The 23,025-nt window shown below is 34.6% G+C and overlaps 1 protein-coding gene across 1 annotated transcript in view; it reads right to left on the bottom strand.

Moving 5' to 3' along the window:
• Positions 1-23,025, bottom strand: part of LOC150105849 (transmembrane protein 41B-like) — a 111,652-nt gene that overhangs the window by 75,575 nt on the left and 13,052 nt on the right. The window contains exon 2 of the mRNA XM_090393624.1: positions 11,066-11,198. Coding sequence (XP_090249750.1) covers positions 11,066-11,198 — 133 coding nt within the window. The remainder of the gene's footprint in view (positions 1-11,065; positions 11,199-23,025) is intronic.

Raw genomic sequence — 23,025 nt, 5'->3', positions numbered from 1 at the left:
AGAAACTTTCTCTAGGCTTTTTTCTGGTTGGTCCTGAGTTAGTCAATCTTCAGTGAAGGCAAGTAGTATTTTTCTCCCAGAAACTCATTTTTAATGTCTACAACTAATTGCATTGTGGAATTACAGTCAAAGCAACTAAGGCTGTAAGGCCAATGTGTTATGTCTGTTAATTGAATATGTTCTGGCTGATTGCCAGGACTGCAGGACAAAAAAAACTCTGCCACTTCTGTATCTGGCAAGCATTACTCAACTTGTCAAATCCAGGCCCCCCATAACGTGGAAAATCTTAGAAGTCACAATTGTCCACCCCTTGCCAACTTCTGTGTCCTCAAATGTCCAGAAAGAGAAAAAGTGAATTCAATAATATAAAATACAGTATGAAGAACCTAATCTTATCTATAAGTTTACATTTCAAAGACTAGACTTTTAAAAAAATTGACACAGTCGAAAAAAATCTGGAATATGATGATCCAAATTTGAAGCTCAAAGAGCTTAGCCACAGTCGCCTTGTTATTTATTAGGTTCAGAAGAAATCACAAATTTATTTTTATTTTAAGAAACACTAAAACAGCAAATATAACATTTTCACTTTTGTATGATTAAAGAAACGTGTTTCCTTATTATTATCATCAGAATTTCCTGTACAGAGTCAAAGCCTTAAATACAATCACAGTCTCTGTACTCACAACTTCGGCAATGCATTCCAATCACCCACCAATCTACCTACAAAAAACATTCCTCTCAGTTCATATATTCCATTAATGACCTCTTGTTCTCCTCCTGACTTCTCCCATTCTAAGTAAAACTTCTTCTATATTAATCTGGTAATAATCCTTAGCAACTCATATGCCTTAATCATATTCCCCACCTCCTCTTATCTGCCAGCCTTGACAAATTGCATTTCCTCAATCTGTCTTCATACTCAACCTTCTTTGAGACATGAAACAACTTTATTCAATTGTCTCTAGATCACTTCCAACATTTCTTCATTCTTTTGAAAATCAGATGACCCAATCTGTGCAGAGTAAGTCTGATTAAAGACTCATACAATGGAACCATAACATGCTTACTTGTACACAAGAGTGTACTCTACATCATTACCATAATCTGTTGTGCTGTCCTTACAATTTTAGCAATTTGTCCCTGAGATTTTAGGTTCTTGTCCACAATCCTTCCCAGATCCTTCAATTCCTTCACCTATTCTAAGATAATCCCCAACTGCTTACTCTGCATTCCATCTTTGCTTCCCAAATTTTAAAACCTTACAATTTGCAACACTTAACTGCTCACTCAATTACCCATGCAGCCAGCAAATCCTCTTGTAAAGCCACAACATCCAACTCTACTCTTCACAGTTCTCTGCAACCTTGCATCACCTGTAAACAACTGTATATTAGTATTCAAACCTTTCCCAATATCGTTAACATGCAAATTAAACAAAAATGGTCCCAAAACAGACCTTTGAGACCAACTACTAGTGCCTTTCCTCATATATCACTCCACAGACAAGTTGCTGATAGACAGCCAATCTAGCTTACTAATCTAATATCCAACCCCATCCATTCCAATTTAATAGCCAGCATCATGTTGGAGGTTTAACGGAGTACTGACAGCACTAGAAAGAATTAAGAACTAATTTTAATGCTTCCAATATTTTGTCACAGTCATAGATATCTTTAGGAGTACAAAGTGTGTTACACTTGTAACACACACACAAAGACAAATCAATACTGAATGAAACACATGGGTGACCAGTCCTATCTAGGTGGTGTGGGCCTTTTATGGGCATTTGTAGGCCTAGGATGTAAATTGGGACCTCTGATGATTGTTTCCCAAATTTTGGGAAGTTTTTGTGCTGTATTTGTTAAATTCGGTTGATTTCTGAGTGTTGCTGTAGATTCTATAAACTTTCTTTTTTAAAATTTATTGTGATAGAGCATGGTGATTTACTTCTAGATCTTGTGAGTGGTATCCAATACGTGGTCTGCAAGACAAGATTGACCATAGTCGTGATTGCAGATATAAGTTTTGTGTTCATCTAAACGAATAGTGGCTAATCTACCTGTCTATCCTAAGTAAGCCAACTTGTAGAACAGGGTACTTTATGTACTCCAGGCATTGAAAGAGAGGGAGCTAATTTTTGGTAGAATTAATAAGGGTAGCAAGTTTCCAGTGGGGCTTAAAAGCTAAGTTGTACTTTTTTAAAAAAAAAGGATCTGGCTATTTTTTCCAATGTATTCTGGATGTAGGGGATGGTGAGAGCATTTCTGAAATTCTTTTCAAAGGATGGCCAAGGGCTTGGAGGGGGGGGGGGGAATTTTTTTTAAATTCTTTAAGCACTGTAGTCATTGAATAGGAAGGTGGGTATATGGTAGGAGAGTTTCCACTAGAACAAAGACTATAGACTCTATTGGGTAGAGTTTTTAATGATGACATATTTTTGAGAAGGGTGGTGGTGGGAAAGTCTGAATGTAACCTGTGCAATGGGTTTTCTACATACAGTGAAGGAGAGGTTACCATTTGGAAGATGTGTCACTAAGTTGTTCAGGAAGAGTAAACTATTGTTATTTTCATTTTCCACTGTAAATTGAATTCTTGGATGTAGACTATTGAGGTGACAGAGGAAGGAGTAATGTGGGCCATGAGGCCAAATAGAGAACACATCTACATATCTTAGTCATATAGAAGGTTTGGGGGGGGGGGATGGGGAGGGCGAGTGTGTGGCTCATTTTTTGTTCAAATGGTATCAAAATTTTCCATGTAAAAATTGGCAAGTGGGGTGGGGGGGGGGAGAATCCATAGCACTTCCCTCAATTTGTAAATTTTGTTCCTCCAAGAAAAATAACCAGAATAATATATATACTGTACACTCACAGATGCGGGACCCTTTGACACTTCTGCACATGTCAGAAGAAGGAGAATCCATTCCGATATTAGGGTAATCAATGTGTTTTGTTGGATAAGTGTTTATTATTATACATCAGAAAATTAGCTTTTCTTTTATGAAAATTCTAATTCTTAAAGTGGTAACTATTTTGCTTGTACAACAGTTGGAAAATTTATGTATAAAACACGTGATTTCGCATGTTGGTGACCAATTCGTACATCCTTTATTTCTTTCTCCCCTCAGTATGAATTAACTATTCTTGGCACATTGCCAGACTCGATTCTATGAAGTGTGGGTGTGCAATATATATATCATATATATTACAAATACATGTGTATTACTTAAAGTTAGATTTTCAATCAAGGTTTTAAAATGGGTATTTTTTTTTTTTTTTTTTTACATAGGATAAGGGGATAATGTCCAATAAAAGGGGTGGTATGAATTTGCTATCTCTTTTGACAATTTGTAGCATGGATAATTACCAGCATGTCATGTGGCAATCTACTGAAGGCCTTTGCAAAATTCAAATATATTACTGCATGCACACCCTTATCCAATGTATTTGTTATATAATAAGTCGATTGCTGAAACATCTTTTAGCAAATCCATGCTTACAGTGCATATGCTGTTGTAAGCATGGGTTCTGAATGTTGGTCTTAACCTTTCTAACCACAGCTCCAGACACACAGATTGGCCTATAATTCCTTATTTAAGTTTGGTAGCCATTTTGGTATGGTATTTTATATTTCAGCCAATTTTAGTAAAGAAATCTCAATTCATGGCTCCCTAACAACTGCTTTCCAGGTATCAATTAGGTTGTAAGAACAGGGATCTAATGAAGGAGGTTGGTCTGAAAAGTTCGCGGCCTAACAATGAAAAAACGAATTTATAATTTCAAAATTATTTTTATTTTTCAACATAATCTCCCTTAAGACTAATACAGTGATACTCCAGCACCATTATCCCATTCCTGTAGTGGTTCTCAGTAAGATCTGCAAAATACTTCTCTACAGCTGCAATCACCTCTTGATTCGAAGAAAAATGCTGACCAACGAGGAAGCGTTTTAATTTTGGGAAGAGATAGAAGTCAGAAGGAGCCAAATCTGGGGAATAGGGTGGATGTTCCAATAATCCTTAGTGCAGATCCCTTAATTTTCCCATTGTTTTTCAAAACACTTTTGTGAGCAGGTACATTGTCCTGATGAAAGATGATTTTTTTCTTCTGCAAACTGGGTATTTTCTCACGAATTTTTTCTTCTAGTCTGGTTAAAAGATCAGAATAACATTCCCTGGTTATTGTTTTAACCTTTTCAAGATAATTAATAAACAAAATGCCTTTAGCATTCCAAAACACAGATGCCATGACACCTTTCTGCTGATGGAACTGACTTTGTCTTCTTTGGTGCTGAACAACTAGCTTCTGTCCACTGTTTTGACTGCTGTTTGGATTCTGGTGTGTAATGGTGAATCCAAGTTTCATCCATAGTAATAAATAGATGCACACAATCAGTTTTATTCTTGTTAAAATGCTCCAAGCACTGTTCAGAGATTTTCATGAGAGTGCGTTTTTGATCTGCTGTGAGCAAGCGCAGCATCCATCTTGCGCAATGCTTTTTCATTTGCAATTCTTCATGCAAAATATATCCTACACATTCTTTTGAAATGCCTATAGTCTTAGCAATTTCATGCACTTTGACTCACTGGTAATCCAATAACATATCGTGCACTCGATCAATGATTTCTGGTGTTGTTCCACTTTTTGAATGTCCTTCATGTGGATCATCTTCAAGGCTGGTATGGCCATGTTTAAACTCGGCTGCCCATTTCTTAATTGTCAAAAACTAAGGAGAAGAGTGCCCATCAACTTTTATGAACTTTGAATGAATTTCTTTTGCTGTTAAACCTTCTTTTACAAAGAATTTTATAACCGCACGATACTCAATTTTATCCATTACTAGGGGGATAACAGTTTTACTTCACTTTTGCTTCACACAGCTGTATAAAACAAACTACTTGATAGAATGACTTGCGATTTCACATGGATGCTTATGACAGATGTACCAACTTAGAAAAAAAAATCTCTTGCCGATAGTGTTGCCATCTATGGTCGAGGGCGAGAGCCTTTCAGACCACCCTCATACATGTAAAATTATTAATGTAATATTTCAAACATCTGTATTAAACAAGTATGGACATGATCAAAGATTCACAGAAATGTGCTTTTTTTTTTTTTTTTGTAACAGCATTACTAGTTATTTTATTTATTTATTTTTTTTTTATGTGGCTTCCACCCATGAAAGGCTTCTGTAAACCTAAAGTACATTCACACCCTTTATTAATTATATATGTTTTTTTTTCCTTTTCATTTTTTTGAAAATTTTCTATCTAGAATGGAAACCCTGCTCTATAAAAACCAAAATGGAGGTTTTTCAAGCCACTTCAGGCATCCAAGATGGGTGGTGATCTCATACCTGGCAATGAAATTCATCTCCCATCTAAAGACAATCATAAACACCAATGCCCAAACTGTTAGTTGGAGAGCAGCTTAATAGCTTAGCAAGTGCATCCAGAATGTCTTTGGATTCAGGAAGCACAATAATGCTTAACTATACAATAATTCTATTGCAAAAAAATGCACATTTTTTAAAGCAATATCTTAGATCAGGGGTCAGCAACCGGCAGCCCACATGTGGCCCCAAAAGTGCACTTTTAGCAGTCCATAAAAGGTTAACCATACTTACATAGAATGTGGCCCATATGTTGAATTATTTAAATAATACATTTTATAATATGAATAATAAATTAAAAATAATTTTATACCTATACTTAGTGATATCGTCATGCAACTTGGTGCGAGTCAACCGTGTGAGTGATCATGATTGGGGATAATAAAGGCGACTCCATCCAACGACAACCGAGATTTTGGCACACTTTTGCAGTAGCATTCCCTGCTCCGTCTTTTAATATAATTCAATAACATCAACTATTATTTTCAGGGGATATATATTTGTTAAAAATAATTTCAAATATGGGTTCAAGAAACATAAAATTGCAGATGACAGAAGAAGGCTTAATGATGAATGGAACAGCAAGTACTTCTTTATTGAAAATGGGGGGGTTGCCCCTTTGTCTTATTTGTCATAAAATTGTTGCAGTTATGAAAGAATATAATATCAGATGTCATTATGAGAATGAACATGAAAGCCAGTACAAGAATTTGAACTGTGAACTTAGTAAAAATCAAATTAATAAATTACAAGCTTCTTTGATAGCTCAGCAAAACATATTTAAGAAGCAAAGAATATTCATAACGACTCGGTTGTTCATGCTAGTTATGTCGTAGCGCAGGACTGGTTGCGAAAGAAGGTAGACCTCATACAGATTCAGAATTTATTAAACAAAGTTTATTAGCTGTAATGAGCTGTTTGTAAATCTTGTTTATTAGCTAATAAACAAGATTTATAAACGGAATTTTCAAGATTTGTGGATCCTCATAAAAACAGCATCAAAACGCAATTATTTTTGAACCCTTTAATGTCAACATTGATGATGTACCAAACCAACTACAGATGGAAGTTTTGGAATTACAACATAATGAAACATCAAAGAACGCATTTTCGTTAGAAATATCCAAAAATTTTATCGATGCTTACCAAAAAATTTGAAGGATTAACCAGTTTCGCAAAGAAGATAATACATTTGGAAGCACATATATTTGTGAACAAGCATTTTTTGCAATGAGTTTTAGAAAAAATAAATTTTCTTTTTGACTGACTGATGAATATTTGCATGCTTTGATTCGAATTTGCACCTCAGGTTATAAAGAGGATCTAGATAATTTGGCTAAGGGAAAACAATCACAAAAGTCACATTAAGTACTCACATTAATCACATTAAACAATCCAATGAAAACAATCACAAAAGTCACATTAAGCACATAAGTCACATTAAGCACTCACATTAATCACAAAAGTCACATGTTTAAACTCGGCTGCCCATTTCTTAATTGTCTAAAACTACACACAGATATATTGTGATGCATAAACTATACTATTTTGTTGTTATATGATAATTTTTCATTGACTTTCATTTTGATGCTTGTTTCATATCTCATACTTCAAATATTTCTGTTTTTTTTTTTTTTTTTTTTTAAGATGATAACGTAAGTATTTTTTCACTCACTATTTTCTCTTAATTAAATGCTTGAGGCCCATTTATTAAAAATAAAAGTTGAATGTGGCCCGCGAGTCTGAAAAGGTTGCCAACCCCGTCTTAGATCATTTCTACAAATCCATTTGAGTCATTATTTTTAACAATTTTTTAATACATAAGTAAATAGGTGAAAGATTAATGTAATTAACTACTTATATTTAGGCTTATGTAGTATAAACTCAGTATTAGTTATCATGTGTAACAATTTTGTACTATCTTGAATTGTTTAACCACAGAAAATGGCCAGATTTAAATGGAGAAAATGAGATATGAAAGACCAAATTTATGAAAATCTATCCAGTCAAGTTAAGAGTTTTTATATGAGTACAGATGAATCGAAAACAATTTCATGTTGAGAAACTTATCTAATACATATTGAGATAATCCAACACAACCATAAAAAAAAGTGCATTTTGTAGTACTGTGACATTTTTTATATAATTAAGTCATTCATAATCAAATTAACTGAACCTTGAGCCATTTTTTTAGTTTATATACTGTATATAGATCGTCATTTAAAATGAAACAATATAATAAATACCTTTTAGCAAAAATTTAAATTAGCTGACAAATTTCAATGGAGGCCATCCTCCATATACACTACATGAATCCCTTCCAATTAGTGCTATGGGTGAGTGGGCTAAAAAAAACTGCTTTTGAAATCCAACACAGTACTTTTTCAAACCACTACAAACATTGTTTAAATATAGGTGGTGGACTCAAGAGGCAATAATAATAATAAAAAAAATCTACCATAAAGACAGACTTCAGCAGTGGAATTTAAAACAAAAAAAAGCTTTTTTGTTGGAAAGTAGAGATGATTACCCACTTGGCCAATTATATCAAATTTTATTAAATTTCATTCAGCCAAATCAAAGTAATATTTAAAAGTATTTAATCTGCAATATTTTGAAATATTTTTCCCTTGGTAAGAATATAGAAGATAAATATCAGGAAGGTGACAAAATATTCTGGAGGTTATTGAAAAGGCTTAGAAATGGAGGTGAGTGTACCATAAAAGGAATCAGCAATGATAAAGATGAGTAGATGAAGATATTCTAGATGTCCGAAGTAATTACTTTGAGAGACTTAAAAAAAAAAAAAAAAGAAGTAGAATGACAGAAAATATTTTAGTGGTGATTCTAAACAAATTCTCTGTCCCCCCCCCCCACCACCACCACCACATGCACAAGAGTGTAGGTGCATAGGCCAGAGGATTTAAATGAACTCCTCCCTTCTTGATGGCATTAAGTATTTTTAGGGAAGTTTTCATATAACACTGAAACAATGAGTGCAGTATTCTAAAGTGGAACAAATGTGGGATTTACAGCATTTATTAGTATCCTCTTCTAGTCAAGATGAAGTGTCTTGACTGGAAGAGGATACTAAGTTTCTTGGAGGTTGAGGACTTTTAGAGAACTTAAGTTTGTAAAAAAAAAAAGTGCAATTTAAAATTGAGACTGCCAACAAATTTTATTAAGGATCCAAATAATAATAATATTAATAAATTTCCCCCAAGCTAGAGCATAGGAAGAAATGGACAGACAAATCTCTTTAGGTGCTATATATTATAAAACAAACCTACAATATGAAAAACATCCGAAATATCTAAAAGTCCCAGCAAATGAAAAGTTCGAACCATGATACTCCATACTAATCTTTATATCTAATTATTTATGAGAAGACATGATTTGTGAGCAGAAGTTTCATATTCTGTCTGCCTGCTCACGATGGTGCTTTTCTAGTAACCAAGCAGAGGACTGATTACTGTTACATGACTTGCCGAATTAATGTTCATTTTCTAGCTATAATACTATTTTAGCATTAAAGCTATATTAACACACATAATCCTGGATTCACATACCATCGATGATAGTAAGAACTTAATTATGACAGGGCTAAGATAGCCCATCTTGGATACAGAACAGGGAGGTTTGGTCCATTTTGAAACCTAGAACAAACTCCTTAATAAGTTATAAAATTTCTTCTGAATTAAGGCTTTCAGTTTTGTTGTTGTTGTAATTGTAATTTGATGTTGTAATTTTGTATTGGTAAGTTCTTTTATGTTGTCCATCAACTTTTGTCTTCCTTTTTATCTCATGCCTTCACAGCAGCTAAGATGAACATTATTCACTTACAAGATTCCTGAAAAAAAAAAAAAAAAAAAAAAAAAAAAAAAAAAAAAATTTTTTTTTTTTTTTACTGTGTTTACTTCTACTATGTTTTACTGTTTAAATTTTTTAATTCCTAGTCATGGTAAATATAGCGAACTCACACTTGATACTGTTATCATTTACAGTAGCCCTCCCTTATCCGCAGGTTCGCTTTCCACAATTTTAGTTACCCGTGGTCAACCCTGGTCCAAAAATATTAAATGGAAAATTCCAGAAATAAACAATTCATAAATTTTAAATTGCATTTAAATTTCTGAGTAGCATGATGAAATCTCGTGCTGTCCCACTTGAGACATGAATCATTCCTTTATCCAACATATCCACACTGTACTGTATATGCTACTCGCCAATTAGTCACTTAGTAATTGTCTCGGTTATTACATTGACTATCACGGTATCACAACAGTCGATCTAATAATATCACAACTGTCAATTCAAGTAACCTTTATTTTACTTAATAATGGCTCCAAAGTGCAAATGTAGAGATGCTGGCAATTCAGATATGCCAAAGAGAAGCTGTAAAGTGCTTCCTTTAAGTGAATAGGTGAAAGTTCTCAACTTCATAAGGAAAGCAAAATAATCATATACTGAGGTTGCTAAGATTCCATTCACATAACTTTTATTACAGTATATTGTTACAGTTGTTCTGTTTTTATTATTATTATTATTATTCCTGACACCTCCAAGGACTCCGAAGACTCATCGCAGGAGGACACCTACAACGTTTTCAACTGATACAACTGTCTCAACCACTACACCGAACCTCTACTACGAATTATCTCAATCAACACCATCTACCGCCTACCTCCACCACCACAACTAGTATTTTTTGTCTGTAAATTGCGTGTGTTCTGAAGGGCCGATTTGTATGTATACAGGATGAAAAACCCGAGTTTCGGGAGAAAAAACCCTGCTACCTCCGTATGAGATCAGCTAACTCACCTTCGATTAAAAATTGTCCAGATAAAGATTCCTCCCTTCACGACGAGAATCGAACTTAGGCCTATTCCAATTGAAGGGTGCAATGTACCGTCGTTCTTCTAATTGCGCTATGGAGACGCTTTTTTTTATTAGTTATTGTTGTTAATCTCTTACTGTGCCTAATTTATAAATTAAACTTTATCATAGGTATGTATGTATGTATAGGAAAAAAGAGTATATATATATATGTTTCAGTACTATCTGCGGTTTCAAGTATCCACTGAGGGTCTTGGATCATATCCCTTGCGGATAAGGGGAGACTACTGTATAACATCTGAGCATACCTAATTCCCTGTTGATGTCTAAAAATTTTAGTCTAAATGAAGTATTTCAGATTAAAGGATGTTTTTCTTATGTCAAGAATAAATCCCAGCATAACTAATTTAATAGGCCACAAAAATTAAAATCTAATAATCAATAAGACACAAAAATTAAAATCTAATAAAAGATGTAATTTTATGAAATACAGTTAACTCTCACTACAACAAACACCATTATAGTGAATAAATTCATTATTAAACTTTCAGAAGTCCCATAGTATCCATGCTATTCTTATAAAAAAAAAAAAAAATGCTTATGGCACAGTTTCCACAGAATATACTAATTCTATGGTTTCTAGAGGTCTAGGCTCGTATGGTTAACTATATGAGCTACTCCAGTAGTTTTCCTAGGAAAGCAATGATATAATATTGAAGTTTTTCTGGACAATTTTATTCAGACATCTTACATTAATACCTGATAAATATTAACATAAAAGCAGTTACAAAGGCTTTGCAATATTTTAAGAGATTATTTTACATACAATACTTACTCTTCTAGTTGAGGAAAATTATGATACACAATAAATAAGCTTGAAACTGATGCAGCAAAGATGATAACAAGGATCAGAAATGCTTTTCTGGTACTCCCATGTTCATTAACTTGATGATGAGCTGAAGATTTATCTACAACAAAATCCTAAGCTTAGCAATATAAAAATATTACTCAGTATTATTCTAATTTTACTAATTTAAGTGACAGTCTCTTAACTGGAAACCAAAGCCTTCATGAAGAGAAATATTAATGGAGAAAGATTAATTAATTTGTCTGAATCCAGAAATTTAATAATAAACTTCACTATGTTTATGAAGAAGAATATTAACAAATACACATGGAAATTTCCTGTGGGCATACATATAATCAAACAGACCATATCAAAATCAGTAAAATACAGAGCAATTGCATTCAAAATATCCAGAGCTGCATGTGATAGTAACCATTTTCTAATTAGTGCTATTCTTAATGCTAAACAGTAGATATTTTTCAGCACATGCAAATCAACTGATATACAATATTAACAAACTAGATAAAACAGAAGAAAGATAACGAGTGTGAATTAAAATTGAATTGAAACATTTGGAATCATATCAAAGATAATATAAAAGTAGCAGCAGAAAACTCAATTGGAATTTAAAGTAAAATACAGAATAAAAAATAGTTTAATAGTTAATGAAGAATGTGAACTGGCAATAAAAAAAAAAGAAAAATGATAGAAGCATTTGGCTTAAGAACTCCACTTATATTCATGCTGCTCAGAGATACAAGGAGAACAGCAAGGAAGCCAATAAAATAAAATAGAAAAGTATATTTTTACATGAACAGATTCAAGTAACTCAGAAATACTTTAAAGTAAATAACCCTAAAATATTTTCCATGAAATTAAAAACCAAAAAACAGGCCCACATATGAAAACAATAATCAACAATAGCAACGGAAAAACACTAGCCACTAGACATGAAATATCAAACAGGTGGGGAGAGAGTACTTTTAACAAACTCCTAATTTGTGACTGACTATAAATTAAAGATACCAAGAAATTATATACTTGGTTTAATCCTATATCCAAATGTAAGCAAACAAGTTTTCACCTGAACTATTTTCAGGTTTTCGCATCACTTGCCTTAGTATCCCATAATGCAAAGCACATCTCCTTGCAGACATGTATAATGCTATGCATTATGGGAAGGGTTACTACCCAGACTGGTTTCAACCTTAACTGAGGTCTTACAAGTTGTCCCAGTCCTGAAAATAGTTCAGACACAAACTTGTTTGCTTGTATACTTGGATAAAGGATTAAACCAAGTATATAATTTCTTGGTATCTTTAATTTATCCCAATTTGTGATGAACCTGCCTGGTCATTTAAACAGAATACTTATCATACTTACATTACTAGCTGGAGCAGAAGTATAAAGCAGTTCAAAGATAACAAGGCAGCAGGTACCGATGAAATAGTAGCAGAACTCAAAAAAATGGGGAAGTGAATTAACCACTCATATACATAAACTGATATTAATATGGGAAAATGAAGAGATATCCACAGAATGGAAAGAATTGCTAATCACTCCAGTATATAACAAGGGAAACAAATGAATGTGAAAATTACAGGGTATATCACTACTGTTAGCAGGCTACAAAATTTTATCTAATGTTATACTAAAAAGAATTACTTATGCTAAAGAAAATTTAGGTGAACATCAAGCATCAAGCAGAATTCTGAAAAAATAAATTGACAGTTGAGCAGACTTACACTTTGATATTTGAAGAAAAATAGGAATATAATCTGCAAGTCCACATTTAATTTATAGACTTCAGGAAAGAATCTGATAGCATTCATAGAGAAGGCCTTTGGGGAATATTAGACGAACTAGGAATACATCATAAGATAATACATTTAATCAAAATTTGAACCAATGATAAACAAAGCATGGTACTAGCTAACGGAATTAGACCTGAACCCTTTTGATATTGGACAGGATTGAAGTCAAGATGCCCTTCCACCCATCTTTTTTAATCTAACATTAGAAAACCTATTTGAGAAACTGTAAAAGTTAACAGATACAGAACAGTAATATTAGAATATGTAGATGATATACACCTCGGAGAAAATGCTGAAGATAGAATAAATAACATTTAGAAAACTCAACACGGCTGTTGAAAAACTAGGATTATGAATCAACCAGGATAAAATTGAATATTTAAAAGTATGCAGAAATCACAATCAAGGGGAAAACGACCAGTTTACAATTGAAAAATCTGAAATATATAAAAAAAAAAAAAGTGCACTTCCTTCAATATCTTGAACATTGATTACTCGAGATAATAAAATTAGAACAGAAATAAAAGCTAGAATACATGCCTTCAATGAATCTTATTATTCACTACATCATTACTACAACTATCTTCCAAAATTCTATCAATCAGAATTAAAACAAATATACAAGACAATCATTAGACCTATTATAAATTAAAGATGCAAAGTAATTTGAATAAGTATCATGCTAAACATTATGGGAAGGACTACTACCCAGACTGGTTTCTACCTCACTAATGACCTCTCTAAGTACACCGTGAATGTCGTCTGCCCTCTAGGCAGCTCAGACCACAATGCAGTACAGATCTCTTCCCCTAAGGAGCAACACAAACACTTGCATCCACACATTATATGGCATTACAGGGAAGCCAAGTAAGATGATTTTTGCAACTTCTACTCCTCATTTCCTTGGTCAGAATACTGTTTCCGGTCAAAACCCGAAAACGAAACCTCTGTGCAGAAAGAATCACCAAAATAATACTTGTTGGCATGGAAACATTCTCTGCTTCACCCTAAATTCACTTCCCCTACCTAAGCCTTGGTTCTCCAACAGGTGTGCTGAGGCCAGACAAAAGAAGAGTCAGGCATACCACAACTAGTTTGCATCCAAAACTCCGTCTTCCTATAGTCTACACCAAAGCTTGGAATAGCTGCAAGAAAATTATCACCACATCAAAAATGGGTTTTGAGAGAGCTAAAAGCAGGAAAGTTGCATCTGGTCCAAACAGCAGCCATGCCTTCTGGACTCTAGCCAAATCTATCTGCTGTAACTTCTGCTGAATACTATTCCCACCACTATTACACCCAGATGGTTCTATTGCATCATCACCAACAGAAAAAGCCAACCTCCTGGCTTCTTACTTCTCCTCCAACTCTTGCATAGTTGATCATGATAAATGTCCTCAGCCATTTCAAACATACCTGATGCCATGTTTGATCATTTGCCAGAAAGTGATTAGAAAAATTTTGCTCAAACTGGATAACAAAAAATCTCCTGGCCCTGATCATCCCATCTAGTTGTTCTAAAGGTGTGTGCCCCCGATCTGACTCTCACTTTATGCTGCCTATTTACACTTTCTTACTACAACAGTATCTATCCTGTAGTCTGGAAACTAGCCCATATACAACCTATTCCTAAGAAGGGTGACAAATCCTTACCTTCAAGCTACCATCCAATTTCATTCACCTCAATTCTTTCCAAAGTAACGGAAGGAACCATCAATGCTCTACTTCTACATTACTACTCATAAAATTAGACTCATCTAATAAATCATTAACAGTGTGGATTCCATCAGTGTCGATGAATAGGGGATCTACTAACCTATGTCACCCATCTCTGGACAAACACCTTGGAAAGGTCTGGCGAATTTCAAGTGGTTGTTCGTGATATCTCCACGGCTTTTGACTGAGTTTGACACAAAGGCCTATTAGGAAAACTCCCATCATTTGGCCTGCTCCGCTGACTTCTGCAATTGGGTAACTAGCTTTCTGGCAGAATGCTCACTTTGAGTGATGGTGGATGGCTCCTTATCTTCTATCTATACAACTAATGGTTGCAAAAGGCTTTGTTCTCTCAATTAAGAATTATAAACACGTTAACACAAGAATATTTTAATATTTGCCAAATATTTCAGTCTGAAACTAACAGACTATCCTCAGTGGCTTGATAGGAACAGTTTTTACAAAGTGGAATACAAACAATTGATCATTCAAAAGTAGAAAGAGCCACGTGATGTTACATTGCTAAGCATTAAAGAGAGGTAAATTTCATCAGTGATGAATAAATTACAGGTATTAATTCACAATTTCATATAACACTCTTAATTTATAAATTCAATTAAAGATAACATTAGACTAATGTAAGAATTAAAGGTCTCAATTAAAAAAAAATTTTTTTTTAGTGTGTTATCTGGATTAAACTTTCTCATATTTTTGACAAGGAAATCACTCATTTTGATTCAAGTTAGGGCACTGAAGTAAGGCCTCAGCACTCTCTTTGAATAAGCATTCGAATTTATAGTGACAACTGCATAGAAGGCGAGTCTTGGACCAGAGAATGTAGCTTGTCTCTATCCCGTGCTGCACCAATTCAGACTTATCAGATTTGTTGTGAAGAGTGTATGATTTGATGTTCTTGTATTCTTTTTTCTATAGAGCATCCAGTTTGTCCAAAGTACGACAGATTGCAGTTATAAGGAACTTGATATACACCAGGCAGAGACATAGTTGAGCGTTTATCTTTAGAAGAGGGGAAATAGGTGGATTTTTGTTAATAGGGATATATAAGTTGCTGTTAAATCATATTTCTTCAGAATTCTCGAAATTGGTTCTGAAATCCTGGAAATATATGGAATTGGAACTCAATGTATTGATTCTTTGTTGTTCTGGATTGGATTGTAGGAATCGAACAGATGTTGTGTAGTTTTTTCAGAGAAACCATTTAATTTCATTAGATGATTGATAGTTCTTTCTGTAATTCATGGAGAGTTGAGCAATTAGTTCCAGCTCGTCTCTCCAATAAAAAGGCTAATTCTCTCTCTCTGCCTAGAAGTTGCTTCTATGCTACTTAAAGTCAAGCCTCCTCCTTCCAACATATCTCCTTCTGAAAAGAAAGCGCTACATCCCTTAAGAAGCAACAGTCACCTTGTTATCACTAAAGCAAAGGAAAATCAACAGTTGGATTCTTCAAACTACAGAAGAAAAATTTCTCTTTTACTTTGACTCAACATACATCAACATACCAAGAACATAATCACGAACCCACTAACAGGCAACTAAAGAAATTAAATTCCCTTCTAGAAGAGGTGATAAGTTTAGATGACACAATAGAAAGGTTAAAAACACATTTTGCAAGACCTCCTAGATTTTATGGTCTACCAAAAATTCACAAGACAGACATTCCTCTTTGTCCTATAGTTGACTGTATTAATTCACCTACTTACCACATAGCCAAATATTTAGTGAAATTATTGAAATCATATATAGGCAAATCACGCTCTTTTTTGAAAAGCTCTTTGGATTTCTTAAATAAATTAAAAAATATCTCATTACAACCTACTGATCTTATAGTGAGCTTCGATGTAGAATCTCTATATACTAATGTACCTCTCAAAAAGACTTTATAATTACTTCCCAACATCTTCCCACAAGATATCTTAAAATTATTCGATTTCGTGATGTACTCTAGATATTTCTTGTGTCAAAACAAATTCTACAACCAAGTGGAAGAAATGGCCATGGGAAGTCCACTTTTACCTGCTTGAGCCAAAATATTTGGAATCATCTAGAAGACGTCCTGTTTTCATCTATATTCCCTCAACCATCTTTTTGGGTTAGATATATAGATGACATCTTTTTAGTGTGGCCTCACAACAGAGATTCCTTACCTTCCTTTTTAGCCAAAATCAATTCCGTACATCCTCATATTAAGTTTACCATGAAGATTGAAAAAGACAACAAGTTATCCTTTTTAGACATCCTCCTCATCCGCTCACCTTCAGGTATTCTGACAACAACAGTTTACAGAAAACCCACTTTTACTAGAAGTTACATTCTCAAACAATCTGCCCATCATCCTTATCAAAAAACAGGAATCAAAGTATTTAATTCGATGAGCTAGAACTAACTGCTCAACTCCCCATGAATTACAGAAAGAACTTTCAACTATCAAACATCACATGAAATTAAATAGCTTCTCCGAAAAAACTACACAACATCTGTTCGATTCCTATAATCCAATCCAGACATCTGTTTGATTCCTACAATCCAATCCAGAACAACAAAGAATCAATACGTCGAGTTCCAATTCCATATATTTCTGGGATTTCAGAACCAATTTCAAGAATTCTGAAGAAATGTGATTTAACAGCCACTTATATCCTTATCAACAAAACATCCACCTATTTCCCATCTTCTAAAGATAAATGCTCAACTATGTCTCTGCCTGGTATATATCAAGTTCCTTGTAACTGCAATCTGTTGTAGTTACAAGTGTCACTATAAATTCAAATGCCTATTCAAAGAGAGTGCTGAGGCCTTACTTCAATGCCCTAACTTGAATCAAAATGATTGTATTTCCTTGTCAAATATGGAAAAGTTTAATCCGGATAACACACTAAAAAAAAAATTTTTTTTTTTTAAATTGATACCTTTAATTCTTACATTAGTCTAATGTTATCTTTAATTGAATTTATAAATTAAGATTGTTATATGAAATTGTGAATTAATACCCATAATTTAGTCATCACTCTGATGAAATTTACCTCTCTTTAATGCTTAGCAATGTAACATCACACGGCTCATTCTACTTTTGAATGATCAATTGTTTGTATTTCATACAATATTGTTTGTATTCCACCTTGTAAAAACTGTTCCTATCAAGCCACTGAGGATAGTCTGTTAGTTTCAGACTGAAATATTTGGCAAATATTAAAATATTCTTGTGTTAACATGTTTATAATTCTTAATTTAATGTCACAAGTGTCTCAAGAATAGAACTCTGTTTTCTTGCCCACTCTCTTCCTTCTTTACATAAATGATCTACTCCAACCGATTGCCAATCTAGTACAGTTTTGCTGATAATAGCACATTGCACTCTTCCTTTTTGTTTGACAAACCCTGCAAAACATGGTTTGTCAGAAGCATATAAAATAGTTGGATGCTGTGATGTGTGAGAGACTTATGTGGGAATAGAGGTGGATGAATTAGACATTCTTAGGATATTACAGAATCTCAATTTGAATCCAGCTGTTGGATTAGATGGGATATCAGTTCAGGTTTTGTGAGAATGCAAGATTTATGAATCAGGTTTTGTGCAAGGGAACTGGCAGTGCCTCTAACTATGCTCTTGAATTCAAGTCTCGGGTCTGGTAGAGTTCCAAGGGAGTGAAAAGAAGGCAAAATAATTCCCTTGAATAAGGGAGGTTCTAAGACTGCAGTAACAAATTATAGACCAATCAGTATTTCAGGAGTGGTGGTAAAAGTACCGGAAAAATTGGTCAAAAAAGAGAATTCAGGAATGGGTAGATAGGAATGATACTCTATGAGGGGCAACATAGCTTTGTGAAGGGTCGGTCATGCCTTAGTAATTTACTAAGGTATAAGGGAAATGGCTACACAATAATTCTGCTGGATTTTGCAGAGGCATTTGACTGAATACCACATGGAACTCTATTACACAAATTAGAATAAATGGGGATGTATATCGCTTGGTGGCTATCAGGTATCAAAAAGTGGTATATGGAGGAGCAGAATCCAGGCAAAAGCTGGCGACTAGTGGTATGCTGCAAGGTTCAGTGCTAGGACCAATACTGATTAATTTGTACATAAATGATAGAGGAAATAACCTGAAAGGAAATATTCAATTGTTTGCTCATGATGCAAAATTAGGTAGAGTAATAGTGAATCAAGGTGATGTGGAAGATCTTGCAGGATGATTTAAATAGGCTGTCAATATGGGCAAAAGATAATGTGTTGGTTTAATGTGGAGAAATGTAAAATTATGCATTTTGGGACAAATAGATTATAAGCGTTTTACCACAATGATGGAACTGTACTCCAGGAAATAGATGAAGCTAGAGATTTAGGGGGTGAGGTAGACAGAATTGAAAGTTTAGAGGTCATATTGGTAAGGTTGCTAAGGTAGCTCATAAGATTACACACTACCAAGTAGAGATAAGGAAGTTGTTATTCCTCTTTATAAGACCTTGATACATCCACATCTGGATTAATGTGCTCAGGTCTGGTCTCCTGAGTGGGGAAGACCAGACCTGGTCTCCTGAGTGAGGATGTAGAACATTCCCTATGAGGACAGATTGAGGGCATATGGACTGCAGAAGTTGGTTGATAGGCAAAAAAAGAGGGGATATGATAGAAACATTTAAGTTTGTTAAAAGGTTTATAGGATTCCTGCCAGGGAAATGTTTCAGCACTTAGCTAGAAGAGACAGAACAAGAGATCATCTCTGGAAGTTGAGTAAAAGTGTGGTCAGTAGGGGCACGAGGACTTGATTTTTCACTTGGAGAGTTATGAATGGAATGGGATGCCAGAGTCAGTTGTTAGTGCTTTGCCTGTTAATGGGTTCAAGGAGAATTATGATAGATTGCGTGGATAAAATGAGTCTCCTGTGAGTCTTCGAACTCCACGGAGGTGCCTATGCAATAATAATAAAACAAATCCAAGAGCATAACAAATAAGAAGGATCTCAAAGCTGATCCCTAACGAACCGACTTTTACTGAGAATGCCTTAGTGGTTCTTGCTCCACATCTCACCCTTGTTGTACTACCATCATACATGTCTTGTACAAGATGTACATACTTTTCTGGAATCATTTTCTAGTTTACTTCTCCATATCTCTTTCTTAGGACTCTATCAAAGGACATTTCTGAATCAATGAAGACCAGAAAAAGTTCTGTGTTACTCTCCTGATACCCATCTATGAGCTGTCTTAGAGCAAAGAAGGCATGAATGGTTCTCCCCCCCCCCCAGCTGGGCATAAACCCAAATTGCACTTTGCAAATTGACACAAAGTTTCGCAATCTCTTCTCAATTACTCTTTCCCATACTTTCCTAGTGTGACTCATAAGTTTAATTCCTCTGTACTTACTACAGGACTGGATATTGCCTTTGTTCTTATATAGTAGAACAAGTATATTCTCTCCATTCCTCTGGCATTTTCTCAGTTTCAATGATTCTGTTAAAGGTATCCGTTAATATAGTCTCACTCAATTCACCTTGGAGTATTTTGTTGGAGTTTTATTGGAGTATCTCTGCTGGATCGACTAAGAGCCGAAGACATAAGGAAATGACTAAAACAAGAAATAACAATAATAGATAAAATCCAAGACAGAAGACTGCGATGGTTTGGCCATGTGACCAGAATGGGAACAGAAAGACTACCATCTAAAGCCATGGCATCATCCTCTCCCTGAATGCAACGATGGAAAGCAAAAGATCCAAAGGATGGCCCAGAATTAGATGGATAGACAAAATAAAAGAGGATCTGAAAACCAAATCACAACAAGCGACACCAAACTGGACAGAATTGTCCGGACTCTCCCAGGACAGACAGAAGTGGAAGGAGTTCATTCGGCCTCATCATCATCCACATAGATGATGGAAGAGAGAAGAAGAAGACTCAATTCACCCAGAATTGGGTGTGACTATTAACAATGGCATCAATGGTTCTCTTATTTGTTTCCATACTTCTATGGGGATGTTCAGCTCCAACTGATCCTATTTTTCATCTTTCTCAGCGCTTCCTCCACTTCCATTCTTGTTAGGAATTGGCCCCATAACCTAATCTCCCGCATCCTTTGATATGCATCCCTATTTATTTCTTTTATTAATTTCTCAAAATACTCTTTCCATCTATCTAACACATTCATTTCTTCCTACAGAATGGTACCATCCTCTCCCTTAATCATCCTGGTTTGACATTTCGTTACTCTTCCACTCCTTTTGTCATGTTGCCTTATTCTTTGCTTCTCTATATTCCATTCTACTGTGTCCCAATTCTAATTGGCCATTTTCTTTTCCCTAATACACTTTTGAACCTCATTGCTCCACCACCACTGTTGTTTGGCCCAACACCTCTTTTGCAACATTACAGATGTTTTCCATTTTGTTTTACCATTTTCTACTTCCCATTGGTTCATCTTCAGCATTTTAGTTTTGATAATTTCTTTCACTTGTTTCTATTTTTATTCCTTTTATTTCCACTTGGCAGAGTAGAAGTCTGTGCTGCTCTGCCACCATCTTTCCTCATATTATTTTACAATCATTTACCTCCTTCATATATTCTCTTCTGCAGAGTATATAGTCTACCTGGGAATGCCCCACCTCCCACTAGGTGTACATTAAATTAAAGATGACAAGAAATTATATTCTTGGTTTCATCTTTTATCCAAATATAAGCAAACAAAGTTTGTGCAAGAAGTAACTTCACAACTGGGCTACCTGTATATAGAGGCTGATGATTAAAGCAATTGATGCAGTCATTAGTCTCTATATACAAGTAGCCCAGTTGTGAAGTTACTTCATGCACAAACTTTGTTTGCTTACTTGAATAAAGAATGAAACCAATAATATAATTTCTTGGCATCTTTAATTTATAGTATAACCAAGTGAAAAAAAATTGCAACAACTATGTGTACCTGTGGTTTTGCAGTTTGCTGCAGAAGGGTTCACTGTAGCAAAATTCCCTGCCATTGCAAAATCACCAATCTTATCACCTTCATTGTTCCTTTTGTTGACTACATATTTTCCACAATTGTATTGTCTTTCTACCTTCACTAACATGGCCATTAAGGTCACCAAACACACAAAGATCCGTTCCATACTTTGCAATCTGCTTATTATGCATTCTAGGTCTCTCAAAAAATTTTCATCTTCTTCACAACCAGCTTGAGATGCATATACACTCACTTAAGTCACAATTACAAAAAAAAAAAAAAAAAAAAAAAAAAAAAAAAAAAAAAAAAAAAAAGGGGGGGGTGCAAGTGAAGCCTACATGCATTGCTTCTGGGGATGCTCTAGTTGTATTCACTTCTTTGAAGTTTGTCTGCATTCAGATGATCTGGCAAAGTTTTACAGCTGCATGCCATTATGTGTTCATTCTGTTGAACATTAGATTGAATCCCAAAATGTATTTTTCATACTCTAACTACAAATACCACTCCATTTCTTCTAAAACTTTCATGATCATAGAAATAAATCCAAGTTCAGTATCAAAGTGATCCATTCCTCCCCATTAAGTTCAATAATACCTAAAATATCATGAGAGTATATCTAATTCCTAGAATACTATGATAGTACTGTATAGAGATTTGAGATGTGCTAAAAAGTGTTTTTAATTAGTGTATAGTGTTGCTTTTTATCACAAATTGTGCTGCATTTTTTTTTCAGTTTGGATACAAGTGTCCTTCAGTAGTGTTGTTGTTGGAATTTTTTGTTGTTTATACAGCATTTTGCTATTTGTTTGTTCTTACTGTTTCTGAAAATGGTGTCCATAAAGAAATCATATTGGTGGTGGCACGGAAAGCTTAAGTACAAGGATTGAGCTCTGCCTTGGATTTTTTGCAGTGGATGTGTTGCAAAAATTGCTATGTATGCACTGAAAAAATGTGAAAGATTTGTGGACTGTTTGGGTAAACAAAAAGAAAGAAAGCATGCCCATATGTGAAAAAAATAGGTGTGATGACTAATAAAGTACACCAAACATGCTTTCCTGGTGGAACGATGATACAAATAACTGATGTGTTGCAGAAAAGGAAAAACCAGGAGTCAAAATTAGTGCCAGTCATGGGCACAACAACAAAAAAAAGTCAAGTAAAGAATAATAGTGTTTCGTCAGAGCGTTGCCCAGAAATGACAATAGTGAATTGAGGAGAGCAGAAATAATTAATAGCAAGATGGCCAAGTTGTGTGAGGCAAAGGGAGGTTCAATTTGTAAAGTTATGGAGTGAATTAGAAGGAAAGTTGGAATGGTTTAAAGTTGATGGATTGCATTTGAATGGGTTTGGTGGAGCATTTAGAAAGGCTATTATTTTCTGAGAAGTACAGAGTTGAGAAGTTAATGTAGTAAATATCAGAGTCTACTTGTGAAGCAGCATAGCACAACTAACAGATTGAATGACAGC

Source organism: Typopeltis vanoorti, chromosome 6, assembly GCF_054136105.1.
Source record: "Typopeltis vanoorti isolate ZY-2024b chromosome 6, IOZ_Tvanoo_1.0, whole genome shotgun sequence".
Lineage (NCBI taxonomy): Eukaryota > Metazoa > Arthropoda > Arachnida > Uropygi > Thelyphonidae > Typopeltis > Typopeltis vanoorti.
The sequence above is the reverse complement of the archived record's forward strand: the minus strand, read 5'-3'. Positions and strand labels throughout refer to the sequence as shown.